The 25,690-nt window shown below is 32.9% G+C and overlaps 3 protein-coding genes across 6 annotated transcripts; 1 reads left to right on the forward strand and 2 right to left on the reverse strand.

Annotated features, from left to right (window-relative positions):
- Window positions 1-1,200: 1,200 nt before the first annotated feature.
- LOC146941968 (uncharacterized) lies at window positions 1,201-8,364 on the forward strand. The gene is made up of 8 exons (XM_085755894.1): window positions 1,201-1,307; window positions 1,422-1,533; window positions 1,632-1,827; window positions 3,084-3,170; window positions 3,894-4,277; window positions 4,861-5,032; window positions 5,826-7,660; window positions 7,776-8,364. The coding sequence occupies exons 2-8, from the start codon at window positions 1,469-1,471 to the stop codon at window positions 8,199-8,201; spliced, it is 3,165 nt and encodes a 1,054-aa protein (XP_085612020.1). The 5' UTR covers window positions 1,201-1,307; window positions 1,422-1,468; the 3' UTR covers window positions 8,202-8,364.
- A 1,818-nt stretch (window positions 8,365-10,182) lies between these two features.
- On the reverse strand, window positions 10,183-14,383 carry LOC146941969 (protein NETWORKED 2A-like). Its single transcript, XM_085755895.1, has 3 exons — window positions 14,008-14,383; window positions 11,781-13,564; window positions 10,183-11,523 (listed from the first exon to the last, which is right to left on the reverse strand). The coding sequence occupies exons 1-3, from the start codon at window positions 14,099-14,101 to the stop codon at window positions 10,510-10,512; spliced, it is 2,892 nt and encodes a 963-aa protein (XP_085612021.1). The 5' UTR covers window positions 14,102-14,383; the 3' UTR covers window positions 10,183-10,509.
- A 2,514-nt stretch (window positions 14,384-16,897) lies between these two features.
- Window positions 16,898-22,446, reverse strand: LOC146941970 (uncharacterized). Of its 4 annotated transcripts, XM_085755897.1 has the most exons (4): window positions 21,790-22,446; window positions 21,606-21,716; window positions 17,684-18,238; window positions 16,898-17,176 (listed from the first exon to the last, which is right to left on the reverse strand). In XM_085755897.1, the coding sequence occupies exons 3-4, from the start codon at window positions 18,150-18,152 to the stop codon at window positions 17,127-17,129; spliced, it is 519 nt and encodes a 172-aa protein (XP_085612023.1). In that variant the 5' UTR covers window positions 18,153-18,238; window positions 21,606-21,716; window positions 21,790-22,446; the 3' UTR covers window positions 16,898-17,126. The 4 variants fall into 4 exon arrangements, with proteins under 4 accessions (XP_085612023.1, XP_085612022.1, XP_085612024.1 ...); XM_085755896.1 differs by having other exon boundaries at window positions 21,606-22,446; XM_085755898.1 differs by lacking the exons at window positions 21,606-21,716; window positions 21,790-22,446 and adding an exon at window positions 19,137-19,389.
- Between the last annotated feature and the right edge of the window lie 3,244 nt (window positions 22,447-25,690).

Below are 25,690 nucleotides of genomic sequence, written 5' to 3' on the forward strand. Positions count from 1 at the left end.
AATTGTGCATTCTACTTTTTGAAAGTTAAAAAGGTGTTCTTTTCAATGCAAAACTTGACTTTTCTTTCTACTTTTAGCTTGTTAACTGGTGCCCCGGGGGCACGAGTTAACTTATTTTAATATGCACTTTTTTTATATGTATTTTGAATGTTTTTATTTTAATTTTTTAGGACGATTTTGGATGTTTTTTATTTGGTTAAATACTACGATTTCTAATTATAAAAATAAAAAAATAATACGATTTCTACTATTTTATAAGTTGCTTTTAAAAAAATTGAATCATAGTTTTATTTCAATTGTGATGTTTTTTATTGTCTTTTTATAATTAAAGTGCGGGTAATGGGTACGGGTATGGACACTTAGGTGCCCACAGGGTATGAGGAAGGGCACTAAAGTTGTTACCCACGAGGGTACGGGCTCGGGTACGGGCATTTTTTGCAAACTCGGGTATGGGGAAGGGTACTATAGTACCCTACCCATTGGGTACCCATTGCCATCCCTATTGGTATTATTCTTTTGGAATATTTTGGAATGTTATTGTTGAAAGAGTAATTTAAAAATTTGTTTTTTTTTTTGAAATAATAATTTAGGAATGTTAATAATTATTAAATGGGCATTCCGTTCATAAAAAAACTAAACGTGCATATGTCACAAAAAATATAAAATTAAATATGCATAGAATATTTAATTTTATTGTGAAAAAGGAATATTTAATTTTTATTTATATGCTAGTCAAACAAATTAATGGTTGATACTTTTAAAAATAATTTCTACTTATTAGTGTGTAAAGAATTAAATTATTATTTTTTGTTAGAAAATGAATTAAATTATCAAGTAATAACTATTCAAGGCTAAGAATAATGCTGAACTCATTTTTTTTTTTTAGGAAAATAATGCTAACTTATTTTGACACACTCTTTCTAACATTTGCCTACAAGTCTCACTTCAATTTATTTATAAAAATATTGAAATTGTTAGGAAAAACGTTAAGACAAAGTTTGAACATCAACCAATTCATTTATGTGTGTAAGTTTTAAGAATTACCTGTCTTTTTATTTATTTCTCCAAAAAACTCACTATTTCTTACATTAACACGAGAGTCGTCCAAACTTTAAAATAGGGTAATTTTTATTTCTTTTATCGATTAGAGAGTGAAAGTCAGAAAGAGTTAATTAAAAACAAGTTAAGATTTCATTCATCATCTTCCCGAACGGTAAAAAAAAATAATCACATCGAAAGGGTGATCTTCTTCAACAGTCTCACTGTCACCATCACCAACTTTGGTCTGATCTCATTCAATCATAACAGTAATTACCTCACACGATACATACAATTAAACCTCTCTGTTTCTTTTCATTATTTATTATTACAATTATCTTTTCTCCTTCCACTTTTTTTTTCACTCTTCATTTTCATCACAGGGTTTAGGGTTTTGCAGCATATTTCAATTTCAATCAATTTGGGATCAATGCCAGAAAAGAAGTCTAAGAAAGTTACCTTCTCTGAAAACGCCATCGCCACAATCACACAACGGTATCCTCTCTCTCTCTCTCTCTCTCTCTCTCTCTCTCTCGATTTGTTTGTTTGATTTATTGATTTGATTATGCTGAATCAATTTTTGTGTTTTGCAGGTATGACGTAGCGACTGTGTTGACGGTGTTTCAGGAATTATCACATTACGCTGCTGACGAGAATTTTAATTGGAATGAATTAGTGAAGAAAACAACCACTGGTATTTCTACTGCCAGAGAATATCAGATGCTATGGCGTCACTTGGCGTATGGTTATTCCTTCCCCGAAGATCTCGATCAAGAAGCTCAACCTATGGTGGGTATCATACTACTTTGTTTTTTTTTATTTTTTATTAATGTTTATTAGAGATATTTCATGATCTAATATCCTTGTTTAGTTCGGTTAGCTATCGATGTTTGTGTCTCTTATTGTTGGAATGTTGCGATTGTTAATTGATATTTCTGAATATTTTCAATCACTTAAGGCCCTGTTTGGATAAATAGCTGATTTGCAGCTTACAGCTTAGCATTTATCATGATAAACACTTATGTATAAGCTATTTCGATAGAAAAAGATAAAATAAAGTTAAAATTGTTTTCCGTATAACCTATAAGCTGTTTCAATAAACTATCTTGGAGAACTTATTAAAATAAGCTGAAAACAGCTTATGAATAATGTCATAAGCTGTTTTCGTAAGTTCTTTGAAACAGTCTCATAAAACTTATGACAATAGATAAACTCAAATAAGCCAATACAAACAGGCCTTTAGTTACAAGTGACGGTGCTTATGTGGCACTTAACAAGCTGTTAGGAACAGCTATATGCCTAAGCTAAAACTACTATTGCTATCTGACATCGGTAATCAGTGATCATTCAGTTGAACATGCTTTTGAATTACTTGAATGTGTTGGAAGGCGCCTTATTTGTTGTCTACCCCTATTGCTATCTGACATCTGTGATCAGAGATCATTCAGTTCAACATGCTTTTGAATTACTTGAATGTGTTAGAAAGCGCCTTATTTGTTGTCTTCCCCTAGCGCTTTAGTTGTCGTAACTTAGCTGCCTTTATTTGAGCATTCAACTTCGTCAGTGTGCTGTGCCGGATGTGTTTAGTCCCACATCGCTTAGAGATATGGCGTAAGTAGTACCTAGGCCGCAGTCCTCACCTTACAAGCTGGTTTTGTTGTGAAGAATTAGATTTAAGTCCATATTCTATTACTAATCAGTTATAGTTACTTTCACAATACATTAATTTAAGTCCATACTGGATGTATTTTTATGCATAATTTACTTTCGGTTTATTCTCTGTCAAAATTTATGTGATTAATAGTTGAATTTTTGTTAGCAATATAAAGTTTCTCCGCATTCAGAAGATAAGAACATTGTCATTATTCTGTATATTGTTTTAGTCACAACCATCGTTTTACATGTATTGCCTTTGTTACTCTTCCAATTGCCATTACCATTTTCAACTGTCCTCTTATTTTTTATTGAATTTTTGTTTCGTAGATTCTTGAATAGGGATTGTACTTTCTTGTATTATTCATTCTTTTTTGGATTCGTATTTTCAGGATGATGATAGTGACCTAGATTGCGAGCTGGAATCATTACCTTCTGGATGTGCGGAATCTACATCAGAGACTTCAGCATGTGTGAAGGTGAACATACTAATATACTAACGATGACATTCCATTTCAATATTTTAAACCTGTGTTCACTACTTAGCTAGTTACTCTTTACTTATTAGATTATTATATTATTAGACTTCTATTAAATGAAACAGTATTTGTGGCACATTTCTCAAATTGTCTTGTTGGAATCACATATTTAAATTTTATAAATCTCTTTCTGATTGTGGGAAGCTTATAATTATATTCTTGGAAAAAAGCGGATTCTATCAGATTAATATCTGACAGTGATAGGACTAGTAATGTTTTATGCTTATGAAGAATCAGCAAAAAAAAAAAAGTGTAGCAGAAATGAGAATGTAGAAAAGGATGAGCAAGTATACTAGAAAATAATGACATTATGGATGAATATATGATACAAAGTTGATGTAGAACCTATAGTGGTTTTGGTCACATTAGAAGAGTAGTAGAGGTTTCATTGGAGAAATTGGATCAAGATATAGATTCTCTGATTAAAATAGGTAGAAGTCCTAAAAAAGTATAGAAGACTCCAACGAAAAAGAATTTTCTAATGGTTTTTCTGAAAATATGGTTTTTGATAGAGCCTATTTTTGTTGGTTGATCCAAGTAGATAGTTCCATTTAATATGGAATAAATAAGTTCTTATGGTTTCAATGTTTAAACACCGTGATTGTGCTATTTGTTGTTCTTTAAATCTGACTAGCCTGATTCTCTGGGTTGTTTAATCATCAGGTGATAATTGCTTCCCGCACACTAAGTGAATCTACCCCCAGTAGCGCAACAATTGAGGCTCCAATGACTGTAAATTTTCCCGTTTGCCATTCATCACGAACTTCAAAGATTTCGCAGCCCTCTATCTTGATGGATCAGTCAAGCATTATGTTTCCAGTTACTGTCCCGAGACAGACACTGCCAACTGTATCATCAACCGATGCTTTAGAAACCAAGGTAACAATTGGTGGTACCGCAGCTTCCAAAAGGAAAAGAAAAGCATGGTCAGAGGAAGAGGACAATTTGCTACGGGATGCTGTTCAGAAATGGGGTGAAGGGAATTGGGCTACCATGGCAAAAGGAGACAGCTTTCCTATTAAGAGAAGTGCAACACAATTGTCTCAGGTGTTTTTTCAATCCTAAAAGTTGTCGTATTATGTGATTTTTCTCTTCTAACATGGCAGCCTTGGCAGATCTATCTATACCAGCTAGATCTATAATTGGGAGAATTTACTTTAGCTTGAGTGCAGCTATTGTAGTTGTGCCTGTTGAGGCTGACCATATTTAGTGTACATCTGTACACTGTTATGTTATCTCTTCCTTGATTCTAAAAGGATGAAAGAAAAATCATCAGTTGGAAAACAAGTATGTGTTAATGCGTGCACAGTACTTGTCATTCTGTAAATATTATATTTTACTGGAATCTGATGACTGATGGTACTAAATTTATTTTAAACCGTTGTCATCTAGTCAGGTCAGGATGCCTGGGTATCACCCAGTTCTCCCGGGTTCAAATCCCGGCAACGGAGTTTTACATGTACAAAATGTGTAATCTGTGATGGTTTAGGTCATAGTAAAATGAGTATTTGTTTTGCGTTTAGTTTCGCAGGTACAGTTTTTTTGTACCTGTTGTTTTTGTTTCCATTTTACCTTTACTGTTAATTGACTATTAATACTACACGTTGTCATGGTCTATCCAAATACTCAGAGGTGGAGCGCTTTAAGAAAGAAAGACGGCAGTGCCAATCCTGGACCCACCACGACCACTGTGACCACCAACGCACAGTATACTGCCGAACAGTTGGCAACTCGTCACTCCTTAAATTTAGCCCTTGACATGCCATTCAAAAAGTTAACTGCTCCTGGAGGGACTGATCCTGGTAATTGTCATTTGACTCTTCTTATTTTAATTTATTTTCATATTAATCCAATTCCAGAATTTGCTAGCTGTATTTGTTTATTGTTTCTTTCTTTTCTTTTTCACTTGAAGTCTCTATCTAACTACCGACCGAGTCTCAGGTTAACTTTATGTTATGTTGGCTCTATTTGATGATTGTCTTCTCTAGACTTGGGAATAGGCTGTTAGTAGTTAGTAGTTAAAGGTACAATCAGTACAAAGAAATTATATCCCAAACCATTGAAAGAGATTTGGGGGAAAAGGCTAAGTTGTTGTTGCCATTGATTGTATCTAAGGATTTTGTTATCGGTAATATGAAAGCACAATTATAAGAAAACATCGAATGAGCACATTGCCGTCACCATCCTGCAGGTCATTTCTTGCAGTTCATTGCAGGAGTTTTAATGCCTTGGTGACTTTCCCATTCTCTGAATTCCATCAAATAGTAATACTTTTTAACCGTAGTTTGTGTTCTTTGCTACAGATTATTATTGTTTTGATGGCTTTGAAGTTTTTCTCTAAACTTAAGTATTCAATTTAATTTTTTTTTTTTTTGAGGGAGTATTCAATTTAGTTAACAGCTACTAAAGGAATTTTATACCTAATTAGGCGAGTAAAGTAAACTGTTAAATGTTGGCTCATAAATCTTCTGGAAATGTGTTGTTTTCAGTTTCAATTTTTCAATGTAAGGCTCGTGAATCTAACAAAAAAACTGTTATTTATAAGTCATTTATCTATTACTTTAGTGGAAATCTGAATAACTTATATGGTTGCAGGTAGGACATCCACATCAATAAAAAATCAAGTGCAGCCTCGTAATACGGCGCAAGTCTCCACAATTCATAGTTCTGTACCACCTCAACGTCCGGCTCAACAAGCTTGTGGTTCCCCTACGAAACCCAAACTGGCCTCTGAAAATTCAGTCTCAAAGTGTAATGCAATGTCAGCTCGTGAGTCAAAACCTGCCATTGTTCATTCTGGAGCACAAACACAAACTGTTTCGCGAACAAATGCTGCGCCACAATTGATGGTTTCGCAAGCAAAAAATGTGGCACATACTGTTCCTGCTGGCAGTACTTTGACAAAGACACCCATTTCTTCTGGTTTGCACCAAAAGATTCGTTCAAATGTGCCTGCTGGTAGTTCTTTGACAAAGACACCCATTTCTACTGGTTTGGCTCCTGTTCAGCCAAATGTAAATGTGCCTGACGGTAGGTCTTTATCAAGGACACCCATTTCTGCTGGTTTGCCTTCTAACCAAAAGGTTCATTCAAATGTGCATGTTGGTAGTTCTTTGACGAAGACACCCATTTCTGCTGGTATGCCTTCTAACCAAAAGGTTTATTCAAATGTGCCTGCCGCTAGTTCTTTGACGAAGACACCCAATTCTGCCGGTTTGCCTTCTGACCCAAAGGTTCGTTCAAATGTAGCTGCCGGTAGTTCTTTGACAAAGACACCCATTTCTGCTGGTTTGCCTTCTAACCAAAAGGTTCATTCAAATGTACTTGCTGGTAGTTCTTTGACAAAGCCACCCATTTCTGTTGGTTTGCCTTCTGACCCGAAGGTTCATTCAAATGTGTCTACCGGTAGTTCTTTGACAAAGACACCCATTTCTGCTGGTTTGCCTTCTAACCAAAAGGTTCATTCAAATGTGCCTACTGGTAATTCTTTGACAAAGACACCCATTTCTTCTGGTTTGCCTTCCAACCAAAAGGTTCATTTAAATGTGTCTGCCGGTAATTCTTTGACGAAGACACCCATTACTGCTGGTTTGCCTTCTAATCAAAAGGCTCATTCAAACGTGCATGCCGGCAGTTCTTTGACGAAGACGCCCATTTCTGTTGGTTTGCCTTCTAACCAAAAGGCTCATTCAAACGTGCCTGCCGGCAGTTCTTTGACGAAGACGCCCATTTCTGTTGGTTTGCCTTCTGACAAAAAGGTTTTAAATGTGCATGCTGCTAGTTCTCTGACAAAGACACCCATTTCTGCTAGTTTGCCTTCTAACCAAAAGGTCCATTCAAATGTACCTGTCGGTAGTTCTTTGACGAAGACACCCATTTCTTCTGGTTTGTCTTCTAACAAGAAGGTTCATTCAAATGTACCTGTTGCTAGTTCTCTGACAAAGACACCCATTTATGCTGGTTTGCCTTCGGACCCAAAGGTTCATCCAAATGTGCCTGCTGGTAATTCTTTGACAAAGACACCCATTTCGGCTGCTTTGCCTTCTGACCCAAAGGTTCATTCAAATGTGCCTGCTGGTAATTCTGTGACAAAGACACCCATTTCGGCTGCTTTGCCTTCTGACCCAAAGGTTCATTCAAATGTGCCTGCTGGTAATACTTTGACAAAGACACCCATTTCCGCTGGTTTGCCTTCCGACCCAAAGGTTCATTCAAATGTGCCTGCTGGTAATTCTTTGACAAAGACACCCATTTCCGCTGGTTTTCCTTCAGACCCAAAAGTTCATTCTAATGTGCCTGCTGGTAATTCTTTGACTAAGACACCCATTTCTGGTTGTCTGCCTTCTGACCCAAAGGTTCATTCAAACATGCCTGCTGGCAATTCTTTGACAAAGACACCCATTTCCACGGGTTTGCCTTCTGACCAAAAGGTTTATTCCAATGTGCCCTATTAATTTCTTACAACATGCAATTAGTATATCAAATATTTATCTCCCTAAAAAATGGAGAATTTTTTGCTTATTTTTGTGTCTATTGTCTCAACAGGATAAACATGTTACCTCTGTGAAAGAAGTGGAAAAAAGACTCGCTGAGCCTGGCTCCACACCAAAAGAGAATGCGAAAGAGGAAGCTTCTACATCTACTACTGAGGGCCAGGTAAATAGCAAACTGGATAAGGCGAGGCTAGATTTAGATAAAGCTAAAAGCATGCCCAGTGAGAAAGTTTTGGAACACAAAGCAGTGCCTCAAAATCCTGTAGGGTGTGAAGAGCGAGGAAGTGTTAAGAGTTCAAATTTTACTCCCAACAAGGCCACTGAGAATGGAAATGACAATTTGAATAAGGAAAGTCAAAATCTAAACCAAGACAAGACAAGTTCTGTTAATGAAAACTCTCAGCATCAGAACGCGAAAGAGAAACTCGTAAATTTGCCAAAACAAGATGAATGCCGTCAAGGTTTGGAAGTGCCGTGATAGTAGAAATTAAACACAGGTAGTGGGTATGGTATCTAGTGGATTTTAGGCAAATGTATACTGCCGACATTATTACTTTGCAATTGCTTTCCTTCTTTCTAAATTATGTATGGTTTCTAGCAAATTTTTACAGCATGAGTGGTAAAAAGATTTTTGTAGAAAACGTCTTCTTCAAAGTTATCTAAACCCCCAATATTCAATTTTGTTGATGTTGAAAAATACAACTAAACAAAGGTAAACGGTAAATGATACTCCAATACTCGCTACTCCCTCCGCCTCTTTTTAAAAGATTATTTTACAAAAATCACGGGTATTAAGAAAAATTGTTGGAGTAATAAAATCTGAAAAATGTGTTACTATTACTAAATTGCCCTTTTTGAATAAATGCATTCAATGTTGATTTTTCATATTCATATAGTAATTGGTAGTATTGTCCCGTAAGTGTAGCTCAGTTGGTAGCTACCACCACCAGGATAATTTATGCAAAGGTCAGGGTTTGAACCCCGGATTCCCCACTTCTCCACACATAATGTGTGTGAATCTAGCCACTAGGCTACTTGACAAATAAAAAGATAGTACTCCCTCCGTTTCAAAATGAGTGTCGTTTTAGCAAAAAAAATTGTTTCAAAATGAATGTCACTTTCAGTTTCCAATGCAATAATAACTTTTTCTTTTCAATTATACCCTTCAATTAATACTATGTTACACTACTTCCAAAGTATTATTTTTTCTTTAATGAAAAATTAACCAATAGTTGATTAGGATAATTTGGTAAAATTGCTATGACATTTGACTACTTTATTCCATTCCTTAATCTGTGTGCAATTGGCTAAACCGACACTCATTTTGAAACGGAGGGAGTAATTGGTAGTATTAATAAGGGTATAGTTGAAAAAAGAGTGATAAATGCATCTAAAAATTTGTAGAAGTCTTATATTTAGGGACTTTTTTTTTTTTTTTGAAAATGGTATTATGATTAGGGATGGACGTAGTATATTTCTTTAGTTTTTTCTCTCTTCTGAAACAGGTTTCTTTTGAAAGTCAAATATCACTAATCATCACTAATAAGTGATATAATATAGTGTTTATTTGGCTAGTAGTAAATTTATTTTTTATCTTATTACTTGTCTAATAGACACCATATTATATCACTCATTATCAGAGACGGACGTAGTATATTTCTTTAGTTTTTTTTTTCTCTCTTCTGAAACAGGTTTCTTTTGAAAGTCAAATATCACTGATCATCACTAATAAGTGATATAATATGGTGTCTATTAGGCTAGTAATAAGACAAAAAAATAAATGACTTATTGTACTTTTTGAATAATTAACAACAATATTGTTGGATAATGTATGCTATTTATGACTTCATATAAATAAATTTATATATCCAATTGAAAATGTATTTGATCATATCAAGTCGAATATTATTTGAGGAAGCAATTCAAACATTGCAGATTGTTTTAATATTTCGTTTTGATGACTTTTTGTCGTTAAATTGATTTAAACCATATTGCAAATATCCCAAGGTAAAATGTTTTTAATTTAATTGTATTCTGTCACCATGGTTCCACAAATACGAGATTATGTTCTTTTTGTTGGTATACAAGTACATGTAGTTTTTTTTTTTTTTTTTTGGTAGCCTGAGTTTGAACCCCGGACATTGCATATATTATGCATTGTCATTTCCAACTGAGATAAGTTCATGAGGATAAATATATATAATTTTAATTTCACCAATAAACTCTTCAAATTGTCGAAAACGTATATCTTTGCGCCCAAAAATACACTATCAGAAGCATACTTCTGGTAAAAAGTTGCGTTAACATAAAACTGTGGTGATGTAATTCTTTGCTACCAATGTAGAAAATGAGATTAAAACACAATTTTTTAAATGACATAAAGTCGAACTATTTTTAGAAAAGGTAAATATCACCTCACAAACTGTGGAATCAATGTAATGTGACCTTTGAAGTATATGTATGCAAATGTTTGCATGAATATTTAATATCTCCATTAAAATCAAGATACAATCATCTATACTCTCTAAACAAGTACATAGACACATGCAAGTGCTGGCTGACATGCTAAAAGTTTGTATATAAAAACATTCTCACTATTTAAAGCATAACTAATCTCAAAAGAAGAATTGAAAAAAATAAAATTCAGAATCTATCATTAATTAAAGCGAAATTAATGACTATTTTACTACCGTTCCCTAGAAGGTTTGAATATCTCTTGAGGATAAAAGATCAAATTCTTACCACTAAACTGACACCTCATTGATAGACTACATATATGGAAACATCTATATTGGGGCATCATTAGCTTCTGCTAGATCACTGTATTGTCTCTGTAGTGCTGGATTTACACATGCAAACATTGATTGCCTTTGTTTCTTCAACTTGATTCCGAATAAGAAAGACCTCAATGGCATTCTAGCGCGGCTTGTGGAGTTTTTATCATGATTGTTATCACCCATTGCTTGACTCAATTCTTCAAGTATTTTTTCAACTTCATTTTTAAGTCCTTTTACATAACTCAAACCTTCTTGTAGTTCACTAGAAACCTTGTTGATTTCTTGTTTCATGTTGAGAACTTCGCCTTGAAACTTTGCAGCTTGATGCTCACTAAGTTCTACTTTTTTTGACGATGAATCTGGATTCGCAGCACTTGCTATTTCATCTTGTAAGCTACACATTGATGGATGTCTAGCTTGTAAATCATCCTGCAATACTTCATTGTGTTCTAACCATAATGATAATTCAGTTCTTATTTCTCTCAAATGTCTAAATATTGGCTTTATTTCTGATTGTACAGCTTTTGACAAGTTCTTGTTATCTGACAAATTGTTATTCTGCTTTATTCTTCTTAGTTCTACTTTTAAGTCCTGTAAAGATTGTTGGAACTTCTGAATTTGATGAACTGAAGTGCTAAACCTCAACCAGAATTCTAAATTCTCCTCAAGCAAACCATCAATTTCGAAGCGGAATTTCTTTTCTAACAGTGAAAGGGAATGGTGTTTGTCAATTTGTCTCTCTCTCACCACAAAAAATCTTGTCTTTCCAATTGATGACATATCGATATTTCCTGTGTTTTCAACATGTTGGTGTTGATCTTCAAAAGAAGTACTAGCTATATCTGAAGATGGAATTTCAGTACCCTCCCTGTTATCTCCTTGAACCGCGTTTTCAAGAGGCGCTTCTTCGACTAGAGTGGTGCGAGGACTTTCATCCGGATTTGTTTCTGAACTGGTAAGCTTATTTTGTAAAATGTTTATCTCTTCATCCTTAGTGGCAACTACATTCTTCAGTTCCCTTACCTGCAGATATGCATAATGCATATCTAATTAGTTTTATGGTGACTCGAAACCTACTTAGTTGACTTTAACAAGATTATCATACGGACTTTTACTAGATTTGTTATGAAGTTGCATTGTTAATAACATGATACGTATTTAAGTAATTATAAGTAATAATTCTAAAAATTATACCTATATGTTAAATTTGTTAACTTATGGATCTTTTAATTTGACTTTACATGTTAAGAATGAATTTACTTATAAAGCAAGATATTTACCTTAAGTGCCAATTCAAAAATGCTGTTTCGATTTTTATTCTCCACATTGTTGAGCTTGCCCGTTACATCGTTATAATTCTTCAAAACTGATGTGTACTCCTCCAACATAATCTTTTCTCTTTCATCTGATCCATTTACAAACATCTGATTCAATTTAGTTTGATCTTTTTCCTCCTTAGTTTCCAGATCAAGTGATTCAACTTTAACATCACGTATTGTCTCAGAGAAATCATCGTTATCCTGTTGTGTTAGATCTTGCACACCTTCAGTCCTAAAATCAATATTATCCTTCAATCTAGACTTATCATCTTCATTTACAACTTCACCGATATTTTCAGCACGATCTTCCTTAGCATCATTCACGATTGCTAAATTATTATTAGACAGTTCATCTACATGTTTTTCAAAATCCTCACTTGGTTTTCCATTAGAAAAGCTTTTATTCTTGTAAAGTACCAAATTCTCCCCTTCCTCATCTAGTTTCACATTTTTCAATTTTCCTGAAAGATGTTCAAGATTAAAATTAGCTTCATGAAAGTGTGTTTTGAGGCTGTTATCTTGCCTTTCGACATTTTTGTTGAGAGTTTTAATTCTCTTCAACTCCTCTTCCAATTCTTTCATCCTTTTGTTACTATTTTCTGAATTTTCAATCAACATTTCCTTATCCTCTTCTAAGCTTTGTATATTTGTTTGAAGTTCATCTGCTTCTGATCTTAGTCTCTTCACCAATCCATTCTGAGAAGTAACTGCCGTTTCCAAACTAACAACCTTACCTACAAGCTCATCGATCATCTCTGCAATTTCTGTCATAGTAAGCGAGTTTCCAGAATCTTCCTCAAGCTTTTCCTTAATCCTCTCTTGCAACATACCTATATCATGTTCAAGCATATCTTTTTCAAAGCTAGCTATCTCTTCTTCATCTTTACTTTTTGTTTCTGTTTTTTCATCTCCCTGATTTGTTTGCTTGGAAATGAAGTTACCTCTAAGGTTTTCAAATTTGTAATGAACCTCCTTAACCTTTTGGTATGCTTCTCTAGCTTCCTCAGATGATCGTGATTGTACCTCTTTCAACTTATTTAGGGTTTCTTTACATGAATTTAACGCCGTGGCTGCCATTAAAGCCCGTGCGTCGTTATCTTCAATTACTGTACTAATACTAAACTCATCTTGCAAACTGCAAACTCTTTTTTGCATTCCTGTAACTTTGTCTTCAATTTCCCAATATTTTTCATAGGAATGCTCATACAAACTCCTTACAAACTCTTTCTCAGTTTGCAATGCCAAAATTTCTTTCTGAAGCTTGTCTATTTCAGCTAATGCTTCAACCTTACTCAAACCTGAACATTGAATTGTTGGATTTGAAACAGATTTTTCCGAGCTGACACTTCTTCTATGTGTTCCTTTTCTTGATAGCAACATAGACGGACTTCGAAAAACCTTCTTTGGGATACTTGGAGGTTTAGGGATGTTGCATTGTTTTTCTGTTTGGTTATTAGGGTTAGGAGGTAATGGATTAGTTTCAGGGACACTTTCTTCATCTTCATCTTCGTCTATTCTGTAATGGACTTGTTCAGGAAAAACGGTGGCAATTGTGCGGTTCGCGCTTTGTAGCTCCTTTGATAGATGATCATATTTCTCTGCTAATGCTCTATATGCTCTAAAGGCTTCTTCCACAAAATTTATCAGTTCTGGTCTTTTCCTGTAGTACATTTCCGCTCTTTGAGCAAATGAGTCCCCATTATCATCAATGATTTTAAGAGCCTCAGCCACTATCTCCTCCATATCTGTTAAATATTTGTTTGACATTAAATATTTGTTATTCTTCATGCTATTACTATATAACATGATTTTCAGATTATTTTGACACATTTATCTGTTTCCGTACATTATGAATCATTTTGTTTGATTTCTTTAGAATCCAATTATATATCTAAACAATGTATTCTGTTATATAGATGTATATCATGTACTACTAAGAAAATGGTAAACAACTAATAAAAGAATGAAAGTATTATCCCGTAAAATACAACTCAAATGGTAAAAGCCGGAACATTTGATATGATGAGAGACACAGGTTCAAACCCGCAATAAAATTAAAACGAATGACGAAAAAAATACTGCATTTGTTTAATTGATTCCATGGAATTAATGATAATGGATTACAACGTTAGCAGACATAAAAATGATATTCAAACCATGATGAAATTTTATGTAGCAAAAAACATACCTTGGAGACTTTGTTCCAGCCATTTTGATTGTTTTGTCCTGATGTGGCTAACCCACCACCATGAATATGCATTGGTTGCTGCTCTTCGCAACATATTTATCCTATGTTTTTACAATATAATCATACACATTGAGGTAAAATCTTGATTAGGAAGATAAATAAAACCAACAAGGTAACACAGAGATAATAAACACAGGTAATTTTAATGATATGGTGGTTAAAAAATCTTGTTCAAAAGAAAAACAAATGTTGATGACAATGCCTTCTTGTGGGGTAGATATGAATAGGAGGATACTTCACCACAATCATAGGTGTCTGTTGCATTAGATTTTTTGAGAACCAAAAAATTTGGAGGGCTTTTTGTTATAAATTTGTCTCCATTAGGGGTATTATATATACAACCATTCGAAATTTATAATTTGCTTATTTGGATTTAATTAATATTTTGTTTACGCAAATCTTTTAATTTAATTATAAAAAAATGTAAACATGAATATTGGATCCTTATATAATGTACAATAACAAGTCACAATGTGGAAATTTTGTTTGTTTGTGATTTGGAAAGATGGTTAAACATTCCGCTCAACATTTTAATCTAAAATTGTACAATTGTTAAATTTTTATATGTAAATTCTATTGTATTCCAAAAAATAATAATCCATTGTAAATCTCATCAAAGTTGGTAATTCTCCCTAAACCTACAACGGTGTCCTACCTTAACTATCTTTTTTCTAAATGGAATAATTTAATTTTACATAAAAGAGAATCACTGTTTAAAAATTTATTTGTATAGATGTTTTGTTTTTTTAAGTGACATTGCAAAAGTTTAATGCAGGAAGTTCCTATCCTTGAAACTAACACAACCACTAATTACTATAATTGCATATAACAAAAATAACATCGCGTTATATCAAGTCAAATGTATTCTCATTTAAGGCCTATATTTTTTTTTTGATTGAAAAGAGGGCCAACCGCCCAAAGGAAACAAATTACAAATTGATCATACGAGGCTGTGGAACCTTCATTTGATCAGCTACTAACAAATGTCTTAATTGAGTCGGACAAGACTCATAAATCATCAAAGTAGATCCCATATTACAATCAATATTAGCCAATGCATCTGCACAAGTGTTTGCTTCGCGGTAAGAGTGTTGAACTTTCACCTCCCACGCCATTTGAAGTAATCTCCTTATCTTTTGAACAAGACTATGATCATAGGACTGACATCTTCTTCATTTAAGGCCTATATTTGAATCCACAGTGGATTTATTATCATCCTGACTTATAGAAATTGTAGTTTCTCACCCAACTCAAAGTCACACATGATTTTCGAAAAATCCAAGCACACACTTATCTCAACAAGAAAAAAAAGCCTTGATTTTTTAGTGAGAGAACCTTTAACTTCTCTATAAATTTTCTTTCTCTTTCATTCGTTAAAAATGGGTGGTTTTAGAGTATTTTTTGACCTAGAATCACCCTTCAACATCTTTTTTCCCGTTTATTTCGATCTAAATAAGTGATTTCCACATATATCAAGTGTTTTCTTTTGTATTTTTTCGTGATTTCGACGTCTGAGTGCAACGTTGTGTTGTTCGTCGTCTTGTGCGGCGCTGCACGTCTTGTTGCAGTGTTGACGATCTTGTGCGGCGTTGTTTGATTTCGCATCTTGTTGCAGTGTTCGTTTGATTCATCTTGAAAGATCAGCTTCAGTCAATCACAGATTCAATCAATGATTTGGACGTCAACGTTGCAGATCCGGAAGCATGGACATTCTGGTGATTTAGATTTTATCATACTATTTGTAGGAATTTTGCCAATGTATGCTATTAACTTGGGTGCTGTGAGTTTGTTCGCAGATTCACCTATTACATTTTTAACGATCTTGATTCTCATATATTTTTTCAATTTGAATGAATAAATATCGTTGTGTTTTTTAAAAAAAAAAACTCATCACTTTAGTCTTTCGCATATGAGCCGAGGGAGTCAAATTACTTAAATAATATCAATCTATAAAAATATGTCTATTTTAGCAATGTATATTTATATAATTTTTTTGAGAATAATTTCGATAAAAAATTGAGAAAAAATATTAAAAATGACATTCTCGTGGAACAATGCACTACAAGATCAAATCACGTCCAAATGAATGTATCCTAATTCAACATAAAAGTGAATTAATGTTTGATTTTTAAAAATAAAAACCAAAAATATTTTCTACGGTAAAATTACATCTTAACAAAAAAAAACTATTATTTAACAAGGAAGATTTCTTTTTTCTTTTTTTGTTTTTGACATAGGAAGATTTCATTTTATAAGTTATAATGGTCTAGCAAAACAAAGTTGCAATCTCGATTAATTGAAACCACTGAATCCAAATCTCTGGCAAGTGGTTTAGCAGAATCCTCAAACCAGCTTCGTAGTTTGATTGCTTAAGGATCAATGCAAATGGTCTACACATATAATAATAATAATAGAGAAGAGAAGTATGCATCTCTCTACATTTTTTATTTAATTTGTTTAATTATATACAAAATCCAAGTGCATGATTGACATACACATGATATGACAAATTTCATATGTACAAATATGTTTACAATAAAGATTAAAGAATAGCAAGCTCACTCCATTGAACATGTATTCATCTTAATCCATATCTTTTCCTTCTCTTTTTCCAATGTTGAGATCAGAACAGAAGTGGTGCATCATTCTCAGACAGAACTATAGCAACAACACTGACCACATAAGCTCCTTATAGGATTTGGATTAGGCTAAACCCAAAGTTAAGCATATTAGCGTATGGTTTCTTAAAACGCAAGCAATCACAATTTTTAGGGTTTGATGGAGGAAGAAGAAGATGAAGTTGGTTAGAGGTTGTTGAATGAGAGAGGAATAGAATAATGGAAAGTTTGTTATTTCTTTGATTATGAACGTAGAGGTTACAAGAGTATTTATATACATGACTTAGAGTGCAAGTCACTTGTAACTAACTAACAAACTTATCCAAATGATAAAGCTAAACAAAATTAACTCTTCCAATTGTATATATTTACATCAGGTCATATTGCAGTACATGAGTTTTTTTCCTCCAAGTTTACAGTGTACAATTGTATATATTTACATCAGGTATTATTAAGTGAAGATATCCAACTTTCCACATATTTCTTGCTCTCTGCAGACAAACAAAGGAACCATACACATTAACATTTTAGCCACTCAAGAAAAAAAAAGAAAAGAAAACAGAAAGCACCAAATTTATTTCTAACAAAAACATTAACACTTTATCTAGCAATCCAATTTATTTCTAAATCTATCTTAGTGGTTTAGTTTAGCCTATAGTTTTATTTGGTCTTCCTCTACCTTCCGGGCTCTAAATATAAGACTATCCTTCATTTGGTTTACTCGTCTTACATGTGCTTCTATATGTCCCCTTCGCACATGTCCAAATATATCTATGCTATGAAAAATAAAAACAAGTTCTACGAAATTAGTATCGCATGTGCAAATTCCACCATCAATTAAAAGCATGCAACATTTGAATACTAATGCATATTTAACCTAATGTTAACTCTGAACTAGTGTATACCATAATTTTCAATGGCCTTTTAAATAGAAAATAATGTCTAAATATCCGGTTGTTAACAGAGCAAAGCAAACTTGGCGACAAAAGTGCTCTTACCATATGAGAAGTTCCCAACATTGCTTAGTAAGTTGCTTTTAGGACCCTCCTCCAAGATGGCACCGTAATTGTATCCATAACAAGGAACAAGCACAGCAAAACTGTTATCTGTTTCATGACTTTCGTCATTAACGTTAGAGAATCCGGTTCCATGTGGTTCCAACCAGCCAATAGACCAATCAGAATCAACAGATTCAGCGTCAGAATCAACGAATTCATAATCAGACGGAACAATAACAAAATCACATTCCTTATCAATTTTCGCCTCTTCCCTACTATGTCGTTCGTCCTTCACCTTTCTTGAAGTGGAAGGCACAATTTCCTCATTAACAAAAGGAAATCTCAAAACATTTGATTCCCTCGTAACAGAATCAGCTGAAGAATTTATTGAACACCCATTTGAGGTTTTTGGCTTTTGATGTTTTCTACCGGACAACCACCACGGAAGATAGGAAAAAGCCGCATCCATTTACTTGTGTGGTATCGATTTTTCATAAAGCGAAAATATTTGCATAGACTCTTCTCAAACCAGCAGTAATCTCTCGGAAGTTGAACCTATCAAAGCAAATTACTCATCAACTATAAATCAACAAAGGAATAAAAATGTGCAAGCCAACTAAAATCTCAATAAATTTAAAAGTGATGATGTTGCTGACAACTAAAATTAGCAATCAAATTCAGAAAAAAGTAACATTAGTGTTGGATTTCAAGCATAAGAGCAAATACAGTTCATTGTTACAACGCATAAACTTGTTCTTTCAGGGTATTTTCTATTTTCTACCACCAAAATAGATAGATATAACAGGTCATAGTCAACAAAAAAATCTTAAAATAAACATTTCTCCTAAAAATTATATACAAACCGAATAAAGACAGTGATTTTCATAGAAACCTGAATCAAAAGGAATCAAATGCAACATGATAGAATATCCAAGTAATGACAAATTCAAAGACAGAAATAAAAATAAAATGCAAACCTTGAAATAGCTAATAATATCTTTCTTTTTTTAATACGGCTAATAATAATATCTAATACTTTTTTTGTTACAATAATATAAAATACGCATACAATAATATGAATTTTATGACAATATTAGTAATAAAACAATCATTGATTGAATATGGTTAGTTTGATTATCCAATTTAACAAACAAAAATGAATATAACTATGTTTTGTTAGCAGAAACAACCAACGCTTTGAAGCAAAAGAAATTGAAAGTTGAAAGAACAATTAGAATTTAAGAAGAAAATTCAGAGCTGATATTTAAGAAAAAATGTAGATAATTATTAGTTAAATAGCTTATAAAAATGGAATAAGTTAGTGTGTCTTTGAAGGTTTGTATTAGAAGAATGAAAAGGAAAGCCTAGCTAGCTAACTTGTATCACACGGAACGATGTAATATTGTTTTATGGGCAAAGGTATGAAAGGGAGAGAGTGCGAATTTGCAATCACCTTTCAGATACCGTTGGATTATTCCCAATCACACGTGCCACTTGGGGAACCTTTTGATTGGTCGAGCCATTCTAATTGATGTGTTTAGACAAAGCAATTACTCCCTCCGTTTCAAAATACATGTTCAAGTCAACCACTTCACATATGCCAATGCACAATTTTGACCGTTAATATCTTTAATTACTAAAGTAAAAAATTATAAAAATTTAATATTTTGAAAATATTTGTCGAGACAAATCAAACAACATCTTACATGCTAATATTTGTACTTATACATTAGTAAAAAAGTATGGTCAAAGTAAGTCAAGTGAATAGTGCACATTGCAAAAATTGGACATGTATTTTGATACGGAGGGAGTATTAATTAACGAGAATCGCTTTAGGCAGGTTGGATGGTAACTTCTAGTTGACTTTTTTCCCAATGAGATTGTAACTATCAACAAGTTTATTTGAGAGGTTAGAACAATCCAATGAGTGCATAGAGAAAAATAGATCAAAGATAGTTGATGTATTTACGATCTTTTGAATCAAATATATCAACTTTCTTTGACACATTTTTACTTATAGGGTTAATTAAGTTTTTAGTCCCTAAATATACCGAATTTCGTTTTTAGTCCTCATAAAATTTTTTGACAGGTTTTAGTCCCTATAAAATTTTTCAGCACGTAGTTTTAGTCCCTATTAAATTAAAATTTGTTTAATTATGCTTTAAATTTTAAATTTTTTTTATAATTTTTAAATACTTGTTTAAAACATTCCACCGCAATAAGTTAGCTCAAAATTTTATTTTTAGGTCCAAATTTTCATTAGTTTTATCTTGAATTTTTTACGTTTAAAAAAAATTATATTTAATTCATTACATGTTAAAAAATTCTAATTTTTTATAAAAAGAGATTATTATAATGTTCTTAACATGTTTGTTAAAAATCATTTAAAAATAAAAAAGTTTAAGTATAATTAAACAAATTTTAATTTAACAGGGACCAACACATACTTTTAGTCCGTGTAAAATTAAAATTTTCTTAATTGTGCTTAAACTTTTAAATTTTTAACATATTTTTTACATACTTATTTAGAACATATACAAAGTTCCTCCGCAAAAAAGTAGCTCAAAATTTTATTATTATGTCAAAATTTTCATTAATATAATCTTGAAAATTTAGCTTTTAGAAAAATTCATATTTAATTCATTACATGTTAAAAAACAAAAATACTTTATAATAGAGTGTCTTACGATGTTATGAACATGTCTGTAAAAAATCTTTAAAAAATTTAGAATTTTAAGCATAATTAAACAAATTTTAATTTAACAGGGACTAAAAACACTAACGAAAATTTTTGTAAGCACTAAAAAGTGTGATTTGTTTTTATAGGGACTAAAAACAAAACTACAGATATTTATAGGGACCAAAAACTTAATTAACCCTTACTTATAAATAGGAATGGAGGGAGGATGTGGCTTCTCCCACATAGACACCACGCAATTGCAACGACATAATTTTTTTATAACTAAAAATTTTTATAAACTATTTGACTGATTTTAAATTTTTCAATTTTTTTACATCTTTAAGAATGGAACGTGGGAATATTTAGATTATCCCATTTGAAACGTCCGTGAAATAGAAACGGGATTTGGAGACTCAAGGTTCCACCAAAAATTAAGAGGATGATATCCATATGTCACTTGAATGCCCAATGATGGAACATGTTTGGAGAGCGGTTATGGACTGAGATTGTTAGCACACTGCATCAGATATAACATGACATATGTTATTTTTCAGCCACTTCAACGTTTGAATATGTCAAAATGTGAAAGATTTACTACCATACTATGGAGTGTTTTGAAGAGTAGGAACATGAGACTTTGGCAACGTGTGGAAGAAAATAAAAATCATATTGTAGAGAGGGCTATTCGCCTTCTTGAAGATTGGAAGATGGTGAATATTGTGCGCTCCAACGGTAATAGCAACAATTCAGCCACCACCACCAAGGGAGAGATGTAGCAGTGGACAAAATCGACGCTTGGAAGATTCAAGTGTAATATAAATGGGGTTGCACTTATGTACCATAGTGGATTTCAATGGTATATAACATTAGCTAATAAGGGTGTGTCACGGGCACACCCTTTAAAAAAAAAGGTTAATTAAGTAAATGGTCCCTGTAAATATTCAGAATTTTGTTTTTAGTCCCTATAAAATAAAATCACACTTTTTAGTCCTTATAAAATTTTCCATCAGCATTTTTAGTCCCTATAAAGTTTTTCCATTAGCATTTTTAGTCCCTATAAAAAATTTCCATCAACATTTTTGGTCCCTAAAATGGTTAAGGAAAATGTCACAGGGACTAAAAAGTGTGATTTTTTTTTATAAGGACTAAAAACAAAACTGTGAATATTTATAGGGACTAAAAATTTAATTAACCCAAAAAAAAATGAAACTACCAACACGTGAGAAGGAAAAAAACTCACACCATTTTCTTCTTCTTCCTTAATCCCCTTCATAACAAAACTCACCCACCGCCGGTCACCGCTTCCTCCGCCGCCGTCGAGGATATAAAACTTAATTCGGTGAGTTTGATATTCTAAAATCAAAGGTCACAAGAAAATGAACTTGCGAACAAGATAGATATATGGAAGGGATGGATAAGTACATACCAACACCAAAGTCCCAGGAATCGTCTTCACCTTCAACATTCAAACCTCCTGTATGTATGTTTGTTGAATTAGAGAGAGAGAGAGAGAGAGAGAGAGTTTTTGAATTTGTTGAAGGATTTGTTGTTGCGTTTGCAGATAAACGAAAAAATTTGCGCAACACAGAGCAAATAAACGTGACCTGGGTACTTCTTCACTAAGAATACACAAATATTCATATTCTATATGCAGTTGAACAGTATAGAATATCTGTGTAAGTTGAACAGTACTGAAGGAATGAAATTTATGTGTTTGCGGTATAATTTACTTTTGATTTGAAGAGGAAGGAAGAAGAAGAATAGGGTGTGGCGGTCGACGGCGGCGACGACCAGCGGTGGGTGGGTTTTGTTATGAAGGGGATTAAGGAAGAAGAAGAAAAAGGGGTGAGTTTTTTTTTTCCTTCTCACGTGCAATTTTCATTTTGTTTTTTTTTTTTTTTTTTAAAAGAGTGTGCCACGTAGCACGCTCTTATTGGCTAATGTTATATACCATTGAAACCCACTATGGTACACAAGTGCAACCCATATAAATGCCTCATTTTCCGCCTCTAGCAACAAAGTTGACATATATATGTGTATAAGGGACTACACGAAAAGCTTTGTTCTTGCGAAGACCTTTTGATTATCTCCTTTGTGTTCAGTTGACATTTAGGAAGCATTGGAGTTGTGTCATGCATTGATATGGGTGTCCGATCTTTAGATGGATAATATCAACTTTTTTTTTTTGAGGGAGGATAATATCAACTTTGTGTTTGACTCAAAGAAAATGATAGATTTATTGCACTTGCAAAGTAGAGACATCACAAAATTTGGTGTTATTATGAATAAGTGAAAAAATATTGTAGGATGTATTTTCAAAACTCTCATATCTGATATTTTATCACTTTATTTTATTATGTACGAGTTCGAGTTCCTAAACAATATTTTTTACAAATATTATGTGTCAATATGCAATTAAATTAACGTATATGTAAAACCTTTTTTGACTGGATATATCAGTTGAACTCTAAAAATTTTAGATAAATCACAAATTACATTTATAAACTATTTCAAAGACTTATTTAAGTATTTATTTATGTTATAAATAAACATAGATGAGTTATCTTTAAATGATATTTTTCTGGTATTTTTTAAATGATATTTTTTTTAGAGGAATTTTTAAATGATATTTTAATCTGTAGGAAATCATCAACATATTTTTTAAAACATTAATTAATATAAACTCAATTTAAACACGTAAAAGGAATCTAATCAACAAGTTGATCACAAAAATCTACGAAATGATTGAACTTTTAATATAATATTATTATGAGTGAGATTTAACTATTTTGTTGAAGGATAGTGAGATTTAACTATTAACTATGATTGCTTGAGCAGTATAATGGATTATCATTACAGACAAATGACTTTAAATAATTCTACACCATCAGTATCTCATGGGTTTTATATTTGTCGTTTTTTTTTTGGTTTTTTTTTTTTGGTGAAGCGTTTATTTTTTGGTTTGAATACACTTTTAGTTTCTCTATTTTGTCTGAAACAAAATTTTAATTTTTTTATTTCAAAATTTGGGTTTTTAATCCCCAATTTCACATATTGTTGCGATTTTGTTTTTAATATGGATTTTTTACTGCAGAAATTTGTGATTTTTCATCTCAAAAGTGATAATTTTTTGTATGTTCGCTATAGATATAAATCGAAGCCAAAAATCATGTTTTGGATCGAAGTTGTGACAATGTATGAAACCAGAGGACAAAAGCTCTAATTATAAATGGACGACTACAATCCTCTTTCAATTAAAATAGAGATTCAAAAGTGAAGACAACTACAATCCTGTTTCAATTATCAAAAGTGAAGTCTTAATTTTTTTTTCCTCCATTGAAGGAAGGTGGCAAAGCAAGTATCATAGTTTTTGTTGAGATATCTTAAGTAAGACCAATATCATTGAAATAGAAAGAAAAAACAATAAATTTATCAACCACATACAACACATCATATGACATATATGAAACTAAACCTTAAAAAGATGAAGAAAAAAACGCTCATAACAAAAAGTCATCTCATCATAAATACTTTAATAGGCAAATAATAAAAGTTGGTCTAGTCGATAAAGAATTGATTTATCATGTTGTAGATTCAGCTTTTCCCGCCGCCCTAAAATCTTACCGATTGATAATATGTAATAATTTTTTTAAGTACTCTTGAAGTCTATCGTGACTATACTAAATCCTCAAATCGAACACATCTAAACTTTTTTTTATAAAAAATACACTAACGTGAAAAACACAAAGCAAGACGTGAATTAATTCTATGAAGTAATTAAATAAATGAATTAATATTTAGAGTGAGAGAGTATTTCATAGCTTCTACTAACAAATGAGCTTATGTTTTCTGACAAAAATAAACTTATATCATTTCATTCATCGCAATACGGGAATATAAAATGTAATCAAATCAAAAATTTGGTGACTATCATATAATCGTGACACCTGTAACACCCCGTTTTCCCAACATAAAAATTTCATTTAAAATCAGAGTATTTTGATCACAACGGAATGTCACATACTTCATTTAAATCATAAAATGGATAATAATGATTATCTTTCAAATTCAACATCATGAAATATCTTAAACTATTGCAGCGGAAAATAGTTCAACATTTTAAAGTCTTGGCACGCAGGCCTTATTGGAAAATCTCATAAATTAGTTCATAAAAGAGACACGTAAGGAATAGAAGTAAAAGCAAGCCCCCATCCCGTTACGTATCAGAGCACCTAGACACCGACTGAGGAGTCCACTCACGAACGCCTCTAATCTTTATTACCTGCACATTACCCACGGTCGAGGCAACATATACGCAGAAGGGGTGAGATTTCATAATCAATACATTAAGCATATAATCCAATAAAATGCATTTAGCAACTTAAACATTAATAACATATCAACAATTAACAATCAGTATATTTTTCATTTCATAACAATACGATCATCAAATATCATTACTAATTTTCATCACAAATCATAATCAACTTAACACTCAGCTTGACGACACAACTCATCTTTGACCATGCAACTCTATCAACTCAACATCAACTCGACAACACAACTCATCTTAGACCATGCGACTCTATCAACTCAACAACAACTTGACAACTTAAACATCATGAAACTTCTTGATATGCAAATGCATGTGGTACCAATCAACAACAAATGAGCATAATATGCTCTTCAACGTGTGAGCACAAAGGCTGCCGGGCCTAAAGCCCCCAACTTTAATGAGCACAAAGGCTGCCGGGCCTAAAGCCCCCAACTTTAATGAGCACAAAGGCTGCCGGGCCTAAAGCCCCCAACTTTAATGAGCACAAAGGCTGCCAGGCCTAAAGCCCCCAACTTTAATGAGCACAAAGGCTGCCGGGCCTAAAGCCCCCAACTTTAATGAGCATGCAATGAACTCAAACTTCCAACGACTTAGACGACGACGTGAACAACTCATACGACTCATAATCATGGACAACTTCTTAAAATTCCAACAACATAGACCGACTCATGCAACTTCAAGACACTAACAGTCAACAGCAGCAACCAGCAACATTTACATCGTAAAACAGTGTTTAAATAACATAACAACATTAAAGGGAATGAATCATAACCACTTATCATCATAAAGCATCTTAAATAATTCTTATACAACATCATTACTAATCTCAGTCACCTAACAGACTTCTGGGACTTCTGAAAGCATCCTAAAAAACCCTCTTTCTTACTTCTAAGATCAACTCATGACTACACGTGCGAAAGGATCGCATCAGAACAATTTTGGGCAACTAACGGCCTAACTCGCAGTTGCGAGTAACTTTGCTCGCAATGGC

This window comes from Medicago sativa, chromosome 3 (genome assembly GCF_051527215.1).
Source record: "Medicago sativa cultivar Bolivia chromosome 3, Bolivia_mono, whole genome shotgun sequence".
NCBI classification, from domain to species: domain Eukaryota; kingdom Viridiplantae; phylum Streptophyta; class Magnoliopsida; order Fabales; family Fabaceae; genus Medicago; species Medicago sativa.